Source organism: Hylobates moloch, unplaced genomic scaffold (assembly GCF_009828535.3).
Source record: "Hylobates moloch isolate HMO894 unplaced genomic scaffold, HMol_V3 SCAFFOLD_1, whole genome shotgun sequence".
Classification (NCBI taxonomy): domain Eukaryota; kingdom Metazoa; phylum Chordata; class Mammalia; order Primates; family Hylobatidae; genus Hylobates; species Hylobates moloch.
In genome coordinates, this window is record NW_026652276.1 from 105672066 (window position 1) to 105686050 (window position 13985).

Consider the following 13985-nt stretch of genomic DNA (forward strand, 5'->3'; position numbering starts at 1 on the left):
AAAAAAAAAAAAAAAAGAGAAAGTGCAAAAGCTCTTTATGTGTTGATACGGAATGATTTTTACAAGTTCACAATCTTTTATCCCTTGTGCCCAAAAGTGTTTCAGAATTTTAGAAAGACAATACAGTTTATCCACTGTATTTTATGGAACATCTCCAGCACCCTAGAGCCACACACATGTAATTAGTTCTACAATAAAGTATGCTTAGTCACAGAAATGGAAAAATTAGGCCAGGCACGGTGGCTCATGCCTGTAATCCCAGTACTTTGGGAGGCCGAGGCAGGCAGATCACCTGAGGCCAGGAGTTTAAGACCAGCCTGGCCAACATGACAAAACCCCATCTCCACTAAAAATACAAAAATTAGGCAGGTGTGGTGGTGTGTGCCCGTAGAACCAGCTACTTGGGAGGCTGAGGTAGGAGAATTGCTTGAACCCGGGAGGTGGAGGTTGTGGTGAGCCGAGATCATGCCTCTGCACTCCAGCCTGGGTGACAGAGCAAGACTCTGTCTTTAAAAAAAAAAAAAAAAAAAAAAAAAGAAAAAAAAAGAAAAATTAAGAATACAAACAGCTTTGTAAGTCAGATTCTACTTCGAGATAAGTATGTCTCCAAACTTAGAAAAGCAACCTTTCGGTTATTAGAGCTTTTTGGATTTTTAAATTGTGATGAAGAGGTTGTTGGATTGGTGATAAGTGGGAGGCACGGGAGAGCCAGATGCAGAACGGTGCACTGTGCTGGCTTTTTAATCCAGCCATCACACTGGAGCCACGTGACTTTCATCAGCACTGATCTGACTGTGTCACTGGCTACATAAAACCTCAGTAAGCCAAACCTAACCCTGGCAGGACATGAGACCTGGCTGCAGGCATCCCCCAATTCCATTTGCCATGTTAGAGCCACGGGGGATAGTTTGTGATTCCTTTATCCTGCTGCATCTCACAGCTGCGGGCCTTTGCATTTCTTCTTTGGACATCCCTGGAAATGATCTCATTCTCTTCCTGATGAACTCTGTGTCCTTCAGAGATCAGCTTTGACTTTGACCTTGTTATGTCTTTTGTATGATTTTGCCAAGCAAAATCAACTCACTCCTCTATTTATACCCATTAGATTTTCCCCACCTTAGTCATGGCGCTGCATGGTGGGGCTCTCATCCATCTTCTGTTCCCTCCAGAATGTAAATATTGAGGGCTGAGCCTCTTGGCCTCAGTGTCCAGTTCATAGTAGTCCCTGAATAAATGTTGAATGAAGTACATAAGCCCCTGAAAAGAATTAAGTTCAGAGTTTCTTCCTGAGGACTTGTTTTGGCTTCTCTTAGGACTTTGCAGTCAGAATGTGCATTTCACAGATCATCCGTATTCTCTTGGATTTTTCATTTATGGGATACTGTTTGTTACATGTAACCGCTGTGACTTGAACACTGAGCCACACTGGATTTTGCCATCATGGTGCAGGGTTAGGAGAAAGGCTCTGGAGTCATCTCTGGACTTGAATCTCCTTGACGCTTACTGTTTTTCTTTTCCTTTTTTCTTTCCTACTTTTTTTTTTTTTGAGATGGAGTCTTGCTCTGTTGCCCAGGCTGGAGTACAGTGGCGCGATCTCGGCTCACTGCAGCCTCCCCTCCTGGGTTTAAGTGATTTTTGTGCCTCAGCCTCCTGAGTAGCTGGGATTACAGGTGTGCGCCACCATGCCCGGCTAATTTTTGTATTTTTTAGTAGAGATGGGGTTTCACCATGTTGGCCAGGCTGGTGTCGAACTCCTGACCTCAGGTGATCCTCCTGCCTCTGCCTCCCAAAGTGTTGGGATTACGGACATGAGCCCCTGTGCCCGGCCTGATGCTTATTCTTTGTAGATCCTTGCACACGTTACTTAACCTCTTGAACCTCAGCTTCATCGTCTCTAAAATGGGCATAAGTAGCAACTATGTGGTTGTTTTATTGTGAGGATTCAGTGAACTGATCAAGAAGGGTAAAGCACACAGCAGAGTGTGCCAGCTTGGTGAGTGGTAAATAATTCTCTCCTTCTCTTTCACCCTCCTCCTCTCTTCTTCCTGAGCTATTTGGCTTGATCTGACAGCCCCAGATTGTCTTAGAGATTTAGGTTTTAATATCATTGCTTGTTTGGGTCACTCTGGTTATTTTTTTTATCCCAAGGAGGAGCTTCAAAGTCACTGTTTACTTGAATTTCTTACAAACATAAATCTCTCTCCTTTTTTTTTCCTGCAGACATGTCAGGCCTCATTCTACCTTCTGAGCCTTGGAAGGTAGAAAGAGGCCTGATAATCTCTACAGAAAGGCAACATGGGAGAGGGATTTTTATGTTCATCAGCACATTCTTATATATGATAATTCTTCACTCAGAGATTTAAAATTAAGATGAAGGGTCCTTATAGTACTCACATCAAGAATCCTGGGGCATTTGTACAGAGGATTGGGCTTAACGTTGTCTATCTTAAATATTGTCTTTTTTGGGGAGAGCAGAGGATATCCTTTTTAATTGCTCCCAGCAGTGCTGTGAGATTCTCAGATACAGGAATTATTATGATGATTTTGATGATGTAAGACTCTTTTGCTTTTTGGGAACATTTGTTATCTCTGTATAGAATAGAGACAGATAAGTGACTCTACTGGGAGCCTCATTATCTCTTCTGGGTGAATAGAGACCAGTGCTAGGCAGAAATAAGATCCCTAAAGCTCAGAAAATATCTCCAAAAGTCTCTTTGCTAATTTTGAGCCCCTTAGAAATGAGCTCTTTAATTCTTGGGGATCTTTTCCTCTTCTCAATTCTTCCTCTGCTCCTTGACAAGAGATCTGTAGACTTCCTTGAGTGCAGCATCTCAGACATTTGGTATTGACTAGAATTCCTTATTGGACTTCCTTGAGTGCATCTCAGACATCTAGTACTGACCAGAATTCCTTATTGGTAGTGTCAGTGTCCAGGGCTTCCTATTTTGTAAATGATAGAGGTTTGTAAAAGGAGTATGGCCTTTGGAATGTACTGTTCATAATCTTAAGTAGTTATGGAAGCATAGTGAAAAGGTCAGGGCAGTTCTCATTTTGCATCAGGAAGCTTTTGACAAAGTCCTGTTATCAGCTGATGATAGCCAGCAGTAACCATTAAGACAGTCCTTTTTTTTTTTTTTAAAAAAAAATAAAAGTCCAGTTAAGGAAGCATAGCTTGTCTTTTATTAAAGAGGCACTCAGCAAAGGGGTGATGAGACAGAATGCTGTTATTACTGATGCTTTTGTTTTACATTTTCAGTAATTAATGTGCTTTGCTCAGTAGTGACACATTACCTGAACTTTGAAGGATCCCCTTAGTATATCGGTATTGCAGAGGCATTAAAGCAATGAGAGCCTGCCAGGATCTTAATCACCTCTGTCCTACATTTGGTCAGAGCCTCTCCACTTTTAACAGAAGTGAATAGAAGTCTAGACACTTGTGATTTTTCTATATATCACTAAGCCACATCATTGCAAGCATCTGTTTGGCCTATACTCCCTTAAAAATTCCGTCTGCTGAAATCAACAATATCTCCTAAAAAGTAGCTTTAATGTCTGCCTGTGTGGCTGGATAAAAAGAAAAACAGGTTCTTGCTCTTCAAGATCTTACCTCAAAGATTGATAAGGCTGCTACTGATACGTATATAAAGCACATAAACCATTTTAAAGTGGTGAATTGTATGGCATGTGAATGATATTTTCATTTTTTAAAAATGCATGAACTTTGAAACAAAAAATGCATAAAACTTCTAGGTGGAAATGTGGAATAAATTGTGGAATCCTTATAGAAAAAGAATATTGGGAGAATTTGATCAGAAGATTATTAAGGGGGAATTTCTTTCTTCTAGTTCTAAATACTGAAGAGAATGAATTATGAGACCCATTTGAAGAGAGAAGGGGAGAGGCTTTAGAAAAAGTACAGTCTAGGCCAGGCACAGTGGCTCACGCCTATAATCCCAGCACTTTGGGAGGCCAAGGTGCGTGGATCACCTGAGGTCAGAAGTTCAAGACCAGCCTGGCCAACATAGTGAAACCCCTTCTCTACTAAAAATACAAAAATTAGCCAGATGTGGCAGGGTACACCTGTAATCCCAGCTACTTAGGAGACTGAGGCAGGAGAATCACTTGAACCCGGAGACAGAGGTTGCAGTGAGCTGAGATTGCACCACTGTACTCTAGCCTGGGTAGCAGAGGGAGACTCCATCTCAAAAAAAAAAAAAAAAAAAAAAAAAAAAAAAAAAAAAAAAGAAAAGAAAAGGAAAGAAAAAGTATAGTCTAGGTTTAATGTATAACTCGCAAGAAATCTAGTAGGGTCGGGTGCAGTGACTCACGCCTCTAATTCTAACACTTTGGGAGGCTGAGGTGGGTGGATCGCGTGAGCCCAGGAGTTCCAGACCAGCCTAGGTAATGTAGTGGGACCCCTGTCTCTACAAAAAAAAATTAAAAATTAGCCGGGTGTGGTGGCACATGCGTGTGGTCCCAGCTACTTGAGACACTGAGATAAGAGGGTCATTTGAGCCTGGGAGGTTGAGACTGCAGTGAGCTGTGATTGCACCACTGCACTCCAGCCTGGATGAGAATGAGATCCATTGGGCTGGGGGAAAAGACCTACTAGAAGAAGGACCTACTAGAAATCTAGTAGGTAGGAATGAAATTATGAAATGAGGCAGTGAATTTGAGAGAAGTGGAGAATGAGTGGTATTCATGGAAACTGATTGTAAAGGCAAGGAAAATAAGAATGCATTTTTTTTCTTCTGGGTTGTGCTCCTGTGTAAGTATGAGGTTGCTACTGTTTTAGGTCTGCACTACTTAAAGTTCACCAAATAGGTCATTGTTTGCCCACCCAAGGCTTGACATGAAACCCAGTCCCACTTATGGAAGCATAGGTGTGACTCTGTGTCCTTCGAATAAGGCCTGAGCTTTTGGGATTGTTTCTTGTTCCTTAGAAGACTTCCGTCAGTGATTGATGGAGGGAGGTGGCCCAGCAGCACAGACCCCATGTGGTTGGCAGGGTGTGTGGGTGGGGAAGTTAGATCAGAGAGCCCCTCTAATTGTGCTGGGCTGATGCTGTCAGATCTGAAGTTAGATCACATTTTGTTTATTTTCCACTCAAACTTAGTATTTGAAGAAGGACCAATTTTAAGTAATTCAATATTTTCAATGTATTAGGGATGGTTTCCAGTCATTTAAAAAATAACCAGAGGCCATCCCATTTTGTCACATGATTAAAATCATTAGTTCAGTCTTTTGGGGGAAGTGGAAGTCTTTAGACCCAGTGAAGTGTTTAATCCTCACGTCTATTACAGATTGCAAGTTTTATATCATGGAAAGCCTGATAGAGGAATAATTTTTCTTTCTTCTTTAAAAAAAAAAAAAAAATTACTAAGGAACCTCGAGCCAGTTACTCAGCTGTATGTCAGCGTGGATGCCAGTACCAAAGACAGCCTGAAGAAAATCGACCGCCCACTCTTCAAGGATTTCTGGCAGAGATTCCTTGACAGTTTAAAAGCCTTGGCAGTCAAGGTAAGAATTATGACATCTTAAAAATAAATAAACAACCCTCAGGTGTGTACTGAAGTTAAGAAGAAAGAAAGATGGAAGAAAAGAACAGAGGTACTTTTTCCTTTTTTCTCTTTAAAATAAAAAAAGATGAAATATAACTTTCAACTTTTTAGAGATTTCCTTCCTTCTTCAAGGAATTTTGAACATTTACTATTTGTTAAATAATTATTGAGTTCCTCTTAAGTTTGTAGCACAATGCTTTGTATGTATCATTTGCCTTTCATTCATTTAAAGAGAGAGGTATATATACTCCCAAAGTTAACTAATAACAATTGGTCCTGGAACCAATTCCCCATAGATACCCAACCCGGAATCTATGGAAGATTGGTTGTAGGACTCCCCATGGGTACCAAAATCCACAGATGCTCAAGTTTATATAAAATGGCATAGGCCAAGCATGGTGGCTCATGCCTGCCCATAAACCCAGGACTTTGGGAGGGCGAGGCAGGTGGATCACTTGAGGTCAGGAGTTCAAGACCAGCCTGGCCAACATGGTCAGACCCCATCTCTACTAGAAATACCAAAAAATTAGCCAGTTGTGATGGCATGCACCTGTTATCCCAGCTATTTGGGAGGCTGAGGCAGGAGAATCGCTGGAACCTGGGAGGTGGAGGCTGCAGTGAGCCAAGATCATGCTACTGCACTGCAGCCTGGGTGACAGAGTGAGACTGTGTCTCAAAAAATAAATAAATAAATAATAAAAATAAAATGGCATAGTATTTGCACATAACCTACACTTATCTTCCTGTATACTTTAAATCATCTCTACATTACTTATAATATGTAGTACAATGTAAATGCCATGTAAGTAGTTGTTATGCTGCATTTTAAATATTTGTATGATTTTTAATTTTTTAATTTTTTATTTTTTATTATTATACCTTAGGTTTTAGGGTACATGTGCACAATGTGCAGATTTGTTACATATGTATCCATGTGCCATGTTGTTTTGCTGCACCCATTAACTCATCATTTAGCATTAGGTATATCTCCTAATGCTGTCCCTCCCCCTTCCTCCCACCCCACAACAGTCCCCGGAGTGTGATATTCCCCTTCCTGTGTCCATGAGTTCTCATTTTTCAATTCCCACCTATGAGTGAGAACATGCGGTGTTTGGTTTTTTGTCCTTGCGATAGTTTACTGAGAATGATGTTTTCCAGTTTCATCCATGTCCCTACAAAGGACATGAACTCATCATTTTTTATGGCTGCATAGTTTTCCATAGTGTATATGTGCCACATTTTCTTAATCCAGTCTATCATTGTTGGACATTTGAGTTGGTTCCAAGTCTTTGCTATTGTGAATAGTGCCGCAATAAACATATGTGTGCATGTGTCTTTATAGCAGCATGATTTATAGTCCTTTGGGTATACACCCAGTAATGGGATGGCTGGGTCAAATGGTATTTCTAGTTCTAGATCCCTGAGGAATCGCCACACTGACTTCCACAACGGTTGAACTAGTTTACAGTCCCACCAACAGTGTAAAAGTGTTCCTATTTCTCCACATCCTCTCCATCACTTGTTGTTTCCTGACTTTTTAATGATGGCCATTCTAACTGGTGTGAGATGGTATCTCATTGTGGTTTTGATTTGCATTTGTCTGATGGCCAGTGATGATGAGCATTTCTTCATGTGTTTTTTGGCTGCATAAATGTCTTCTTTTGAGAAGTGTCTGTTTATGTCCTTCGCCCACTTTTTGATGGGGTTGTTTGTTTTTTTCTTGTAAATTTGTTTGAGTTCATTGTAGATTCTGGATATTAGCCCTTTGTCAGATGAGTAGGTTGCAAAAATTTTCTCCCATTCTGTAGGTTGCCTGTTCACTCTGATGGTAGTTTCTTTTGCTGTGCAGAAGCTCTTTAGTTTAATGAGATCCCATTTGTCAATTTTGGCTTTTGTTGCCATTGCTTTTGGTGTTTTAGACATGAAGTCCTTGCCCACGCCTATGTCCTGAATGATATTGCCTAGGTTTTCTTGTAGGATTTTAATGGTTTTAGGTCTAACATGTAAGTCTTTAATCCATCTTGAATTAATTTTTGTATAAGGTGTAAGGAAGGGATCCAGTTTCAGCTTTGTACATATGGCTAGCCAGTTTTCCCAGCACCATTTATTAAATAGGGAATCCTTTCCCCATTTCTTGTTTTTGTCAGGTTTGTCAAAGATCAGATAGTTGTAGATATGCGGCATCATTTCTGAGGGCTCTGTTCTGTTCCATTGATCTATGTCTCTGTTGTGGTACCAGTACCATGCTGTTTTGGTTACTGTAGACTTGTAGTATAGTTTGAAGTCAGGTAGCGTGATGCCTCCAGCTTTGTTCTTTTGGCTTAGGATTGACTTGGCGATGTGGGCTCTTTTTTGGTTCCATATGAACTTTAAAGTAGTTTTTTCCAATTCTGTGAAGAAAGTCATTGGTAGCTTGATGGGGATGGCATTGAATCTATAAATTACTTTGGGCAGTATGGCCATTTTCACGATATTGATTCTTCCAACCCATGAGCATGGAATGTTCTTCCGTTTCTTTGTATCCTCTTTTATTTATTTCATTGAGCAGTGGTTTGTAGTTCTCCTTGAAGAGGTCCTTATTTTTTTCAAATATTTTTCATCCATGGTTGCTTGAATGTGTGGAAATGGAGCCCATAGATATGGAGGGCAGACTGTACATAACCACCTTAAAAGAGGCGTCTGCAGGCCGGGTGTGGTAGCTCACACCTGTAATCCCAACACTTTGAGAGGCCAAGGTGGGCAGATTGCTTGAGGTCAGGAGTTCAAGACCAGCCTGGGCAACATGGCAAAACCCCGTCTCTACCAAAAAACAAAATACAAAAATTACCTGTGGTCCCAGCTACTCAGGAGGCTAAGGTGGGAGAATCACTTGAGCCTGGGAGGCAGAGGTTGTAGTGAGCCGAGATTGCACCACTGCACTGCAGCGTGGGTGACAGTGAGACCCCTATCTAAAAAAAAAAAAAAAAAAAAAAAAAAAAAGATGTCTGCAAATAATATACATTTAAATATGAAGTTAATTTTCCTGAATTTCTAGAACCAAATTTCCTAAGCCATCAATAGCCTCAGAATGTTCACATTGAATGTCTTTTTCTGCAAACATTTGGCCTTTCTTGTGTTTTCATATGGCATACTTACCTTCCTTTTCTTTTTCACCTAAAGTAACCATCTGGTTCTGCTTTTCCGTTAATCCTCCTTCCCTCCTTGCTTCCTTTCTGTCACTTTTCTAAGCGTTCTTTGTGCTTTCTTGACATCTGACTGATAATGAGAATCACCCCAGGAGCTTAAAAAAATGACAGTTTCCTGGTCCTCATGGCATCTGAGATCTGCTTGTTAGACATCGCAGGCGTCATTTGGTGTGCAGCCAGATATGGGAGTCACTGTCCCAGAAAACTTGCCTTTCTCTCCTGTGTCCAGCGCTTACTTTGACATTCCTAACCCATCACTGTCCGGCCTCGATGTACATTTCCTGACTCATCTTTCACCGTATTCCCCAGGAGGGCCATGCTTCCCTGCTTACATTGCCATTTCTGCATGTGTGCCCACCACCTTCTCCCTTCTGAGTCTTCGATTACTGTCTCCCCAGATTTTGGAAGGAATGTTCTTTCTTTCCATTCTTTGACTTGTAGAAATTCTGTGCACCTCCTAGACCCAGTTTTGTGATTACCTCTACTGCAAACTCTTTTCTGATTACAATTAGCTGCCCCTTTTTCCCTTCCTAAGTTTTATATCTATTAAAAAACACTGTTTTTCTTCTGTTTTATCTTAGCTGCTCTCTCCTGAGCTGAATTCCTTACTTATGTCTGAATTCAGCACAATGTCTAGCATAGTACAATTTAAGGTATTTGATAAATGCTTCCATTTTTTTCTTGGAGACTGGGTCTTGCTCTGTCACCAAAGCTGGAACAGTGGCACCATCATAGCTCACTGCAGCCTCCAACTCCTGGGCCCAAACGATCCTCCTGCCTCAGCCTCCCAAGTACTGGGACCACAGGCACATACTGCCATGCCTAGTTAATTTTTTGATTTTTTTTTTTTGTAGAGACAGTCTCAAACTCCTGGCCTCAGGCAATCTTCCTGCCTTGGAAGTGTTGGGATTATAGGCATGAGCCACTGCTCCAGGCCTGATAAATGTTTCTTTTTTTCTTTCTTTCTTCTTCTTTTTTTTTTTTTGAGTCTCTTTCTGTTGCCTAGGCTGGTGTGCGGTGGCGTGATCTTGGCTCACTGCAACCTCTGCCTCCCGGGTTCAAGCGATTCTCATGCCTCAGTCTCCCCAGTAACTAGAATTACAGGTGTGTACCACCACGCCTGGCTAATTTTTGTATTTTTAGTAGAGATGGGGTTTCACCATGTTGGCCAGGCTGGTCTCAAACTCCTGACCTCAAGTGATCCTCCTGCCTCAACCTCCCAAAGTGCTGGGATTACAGGTGTGAGCCACTGCACCCAGCCTGTTTCTTAAAAGAACGAATGGGTGGAAACTCAGCAGAGATTTGTAAAGTACCATATGTGTTTTACCAGTTGTCGAGCTGATTAAATCTTTGTGGGTTTCTTTTGCTGTTTTATGCCCGAGAAGTTAAATCCATGCCTTCTTTGGTTGTTAATACTGATGTTATTTAAGAAATGCAAAAAGGCCTTATTTTAGTTTCTAAGCGGTCTTGGATTTACATAGCATAAAAAATTAGAATGGATTTAAATGGGAGTAAACAGCAGGAGCTGGCAAAGTCAGGCCCATCTGACATTGTTATCTAGGCTGTGTTCTTTGAGTATGGAAGATGACAAGGAAACATTAACACAATAGCTTAATAGTTTACTTCCTGTCTTTGGTCAAAATGTTCCAAAAACTGAATTCTTACTTTGAAGTCACTAGCCTTTCGGTGATTAATTCAATTGTAATTACTCTGGGTTTGCTCATGACAGTAATGCAGTAACTTAAAGTTAGAAAATAATTTCAACCCAGGAGCATCTTAAATAGAAGTCATTATTGTCTCTATGTAATTCTTGTTGGAATGTTTCTTTGGGCAATTTAAACTGCCCACACATTAGGGCAATGGCTTTCTGAGCATTTGTAGCAATTAGAGTTGTTGTTTCTTGTTCTTGGCATTGTTTTTGTTGCCTTGTAAGAGAAGATCTGTGGCAGGATGCTGCTCTTAAAAATTTTCCTTTAAATTGACTCAAGCTGTTATTTCCTTCTGAATGTCTAATCTTATAAGACATAGTAGATGCTATTAAGAAAGATTTGTTTTACAGTTGTTTAGCACTTAAAACATATATTTTGTAGTTGTATGTATTAGCTAGGGTCAAACATATAAAAACTCGAATGCTGGCTGGGCGCGGTGGCTCACACCTGTATTCCCAGCACTTTGGGAGGCTGAGGCGGGCAGATCACTTGAGGTCAGGAGTTCAAGACCAGCCCGGTCAATATAGTGAAACCCCGTCTCTACTACAAATACAAAAAACAATTAGGCAGGAGTGGTGGCAGATACCTGTAATCCCAGCTACTCGGGAGGCTGAGGCAGGAGAATTGCTTCAATCCCGGAGGCGGAGGTTGTAGTGAGCCGAGATCGCACCATTGCACTCCAGCCTGGTCAACAAGAGTGAGACTCTGTCTCAAAATAAATATATTACAATAAAAAATAAAAACTCAAATGATACCATATTACTATAAATAAGAGTGTTATTTCAGATATTTTAATTAGAACATCCATACTGTTATCTTCTGTTATTTGATTAGACTTTTACTATGCCTGAGCAAGGAAAGGCATTTGAAGAGAATTTCTTAAACTTTATAAACCAAAAATAGTGATTTGTCCCAAGATTTTCAGTCTATTTCTGATCCAGTACTACCCAAAGTAGAAGGTAGCATATATTGTTTTTAACTCTTGGCAAGTACAATGTTTACATTTCCAGATCTTTATCCTTTGTCAAAATGTTCCTTTTCAATACGAGGAGAGAAATATATTGGTACTTGAGTATGTGGGCTAAAAACCAATTCCATCAAGATACCAGAGTAAAAAATATGTTAGCTTCAATTTCCGTCCGCGATAGCTACTTGTCAAACAATCCTTTTTTTAAGAAAAGAGAAATATATCTTATACAAGAAAACACTGCCAGCTTTTAGCAGTAAACTTTTATCAGCAATGTGACCAGATGTGTTTCTGCTGAACTATGATTATGCCAAGGTCAAGATCTAGTAGTAAACTGAACTATTTAATTCTTTTCTCTGTTTAAGTAATAGCATTAACATTCTTGAAACCTCATATTTAAAAAAGAAAAATGACCAACACAATTTCTTGCATTATACGTTAACAATGACCATTGGCCCTCTCTCTACAGATGTTAGGATACTCTGACCTGACATCATTATTTGAATAATGGTTGTTCCATTGTTACGAAGGGCTTATTGTACGTCAATGAGATAGCCCTCTATCTAATATTTAAATAAACCAATTTATGTATGTGGCCCACAATTCCCAAATTAAAAAACAAACATTTCACATTTAACCTTATATCAGGTTATAAAAATATTATGTGCTGCTTATGGAAATTTGGGGGAAGTAAAGAGAAATATAAAGAAGCAAGGAAAGAAATTACCTATAATTCTAGGACCTTAACACAGTAATTAACATTTGAAGTACTTCTACTTAATCCACTGGGGGAGGGCATGCTTTTTTGCAAATTTAATTCCATCTTATATGTTACTTTTGTTTTTGTTTAACATCGTGTCATAAGTATTTTTCCTTGTCATTACACTTCTCTGTGATTGTCATGTTAAAGACAGTGTAGTCATTCATCCTGCTCACTTTCCTGCTTGTTGGCCAGTAGTAGGGAGCAGCAGGAGTGTGTGATGTCTCGGCATCCTTCTTCCCATCCTAGGGGCCTGACAGTCACATTTTCTGTCCATAGTACACTGAGGACAAAGTCTCAGCTACTCCCGAGTTGCAGCATGCACATTTTGTCACTTTTGAACATTTTGAAAATTGAATGCAGCCAGAGATGACATGTTACATTTAATTGGTGGCATTGAGACTTTCACAAAGGAGAAGCATAAGATAATGGTACATTAAATCATGGCATGGCCTTTATCCTAGAGTTTCTTGTAGTCAATGAAATATATCTCCTTCTTTCCTTTCCTTTAGGATGAGCTCGTCTCCCTTTCATGATTCTGACAAGTTTCCCTTCTTATTGACCTATTTTGTTTATTTCCACCTCTCATCATCGGTGCCAAAGTCTATTCTTGAGCCTTAACCCATCTGGCTAATCTGGATATCTGTTTCCTACCACTTTTTTGAAGGCTTTAACTTTCATGTAAACTGTGGGACCCCTATCCACAGGCATAGATCCCCCAGGGCTGATTCCATTCAGCCTGGATTTAATGCCATTTTACCCTGCTCTGCTTAGCTAAAATGTTATCCTGCTTTCAGCCACTTCAGAAATCAGACAAGACTGCTGTGCTTGATTTGTGCAAATGTGTTGTCTAAAGCCAGTGTCTGCAAGCTGGCTAACTCCTTAGTAAACTGCTTCCCTCCAGACCTTTTACCTAATATTGTTTTAGAGAAATGTAAGTGTATTGCATCTTAGGTTCGTGTTGAGGCATCAGGTAATGTCTAGTGGATAATAGCTTCTATGGGTTTGGAGACTCAGGAGAACATTGGGGAAGGAATACCGGGTGTAGATCTGAAAGTCATCTCTTTAGCAACAGATTGTAGTTAAAGGCAAGTAAGCAGATGGGATGACCCAAGAAGTGCCTAAAGAAGGCAAAGAGGGAGGCTGTGGGAACAAAAGTGTTGAAGCTTTCAACGTGAAGCACATAGAGAGTGAGTCTGGGAAGAATTTGATAAAGATATTGGTTCAATTCCATGCAACTCAAGGAAACAGTGAGTTTCCAGAAAGATTACGAAGTAAAGGTAAGACAAAAAAGAAAATAGCTTTACCAGTTGGTCTTTAATTACTGTGTCAAAAAGAAAGTATGGTGCAGTGTTTTGTGTGGAAGCCATTGTATAGAGGGATGAATGGGAAAGATGGAAATGGGGAGAGTAAATAATAGATCTGAATGTAATGAATACTGACCTTTTGAACCAAGAGTACTAATAATAAAGAAGTCAAAGGCATTTCCTTTCATCAGCTTAAAGGATTGCATAGCATATCTGCTAAAAACTTTACATTTAGAAGATAAATATTGAAGAAAATGACTTATACTTTACCAGAATTCAAAGGTAAACAGTTACTATATTGCATTACATCTTCTACGGTTTTTATGCATGTTCATACATATGTGTCTATATTTCACTTATAAAATTGAAATCATGTTGTACATATTTTTGCAACTATATATATGTTATTAATTATTATTTTTGTAGAGATGGTGGTCTCCTTTTGTTGCCCAAGCTGGTCCTGACCTCCTGGACTCAAGCAGTCCTCCTGCCTCAG

General features: G+C 40.0%; 1 protein-coding gene across 2 annotated transcripts in view; it reads left to right on the plus strand.

Annotated features, from left to right (window-relative positions):
- LOC116811966 (S-adenosyl-L-methionine-dependent tRNA 4-demethylwyosine synthase TYW1) overlaps positions 1-13985 on the plus strand; it is a 269724-nt gene that overhangs the window by 135599 nt on the left and 120140 nt on the right. For both annotated transcript variants that reach the window (XM_032757493.2, XM_032757500.2), the window contains exon 13: positions 5385-5520. In XM_032757493.2, the coding sequence (XP_032613384.1) occupies positions 5385-5520 (136 nt within the window). The remainder of the gene's footprint in view (positions 1-5384; positions 5521-13985) is intronic.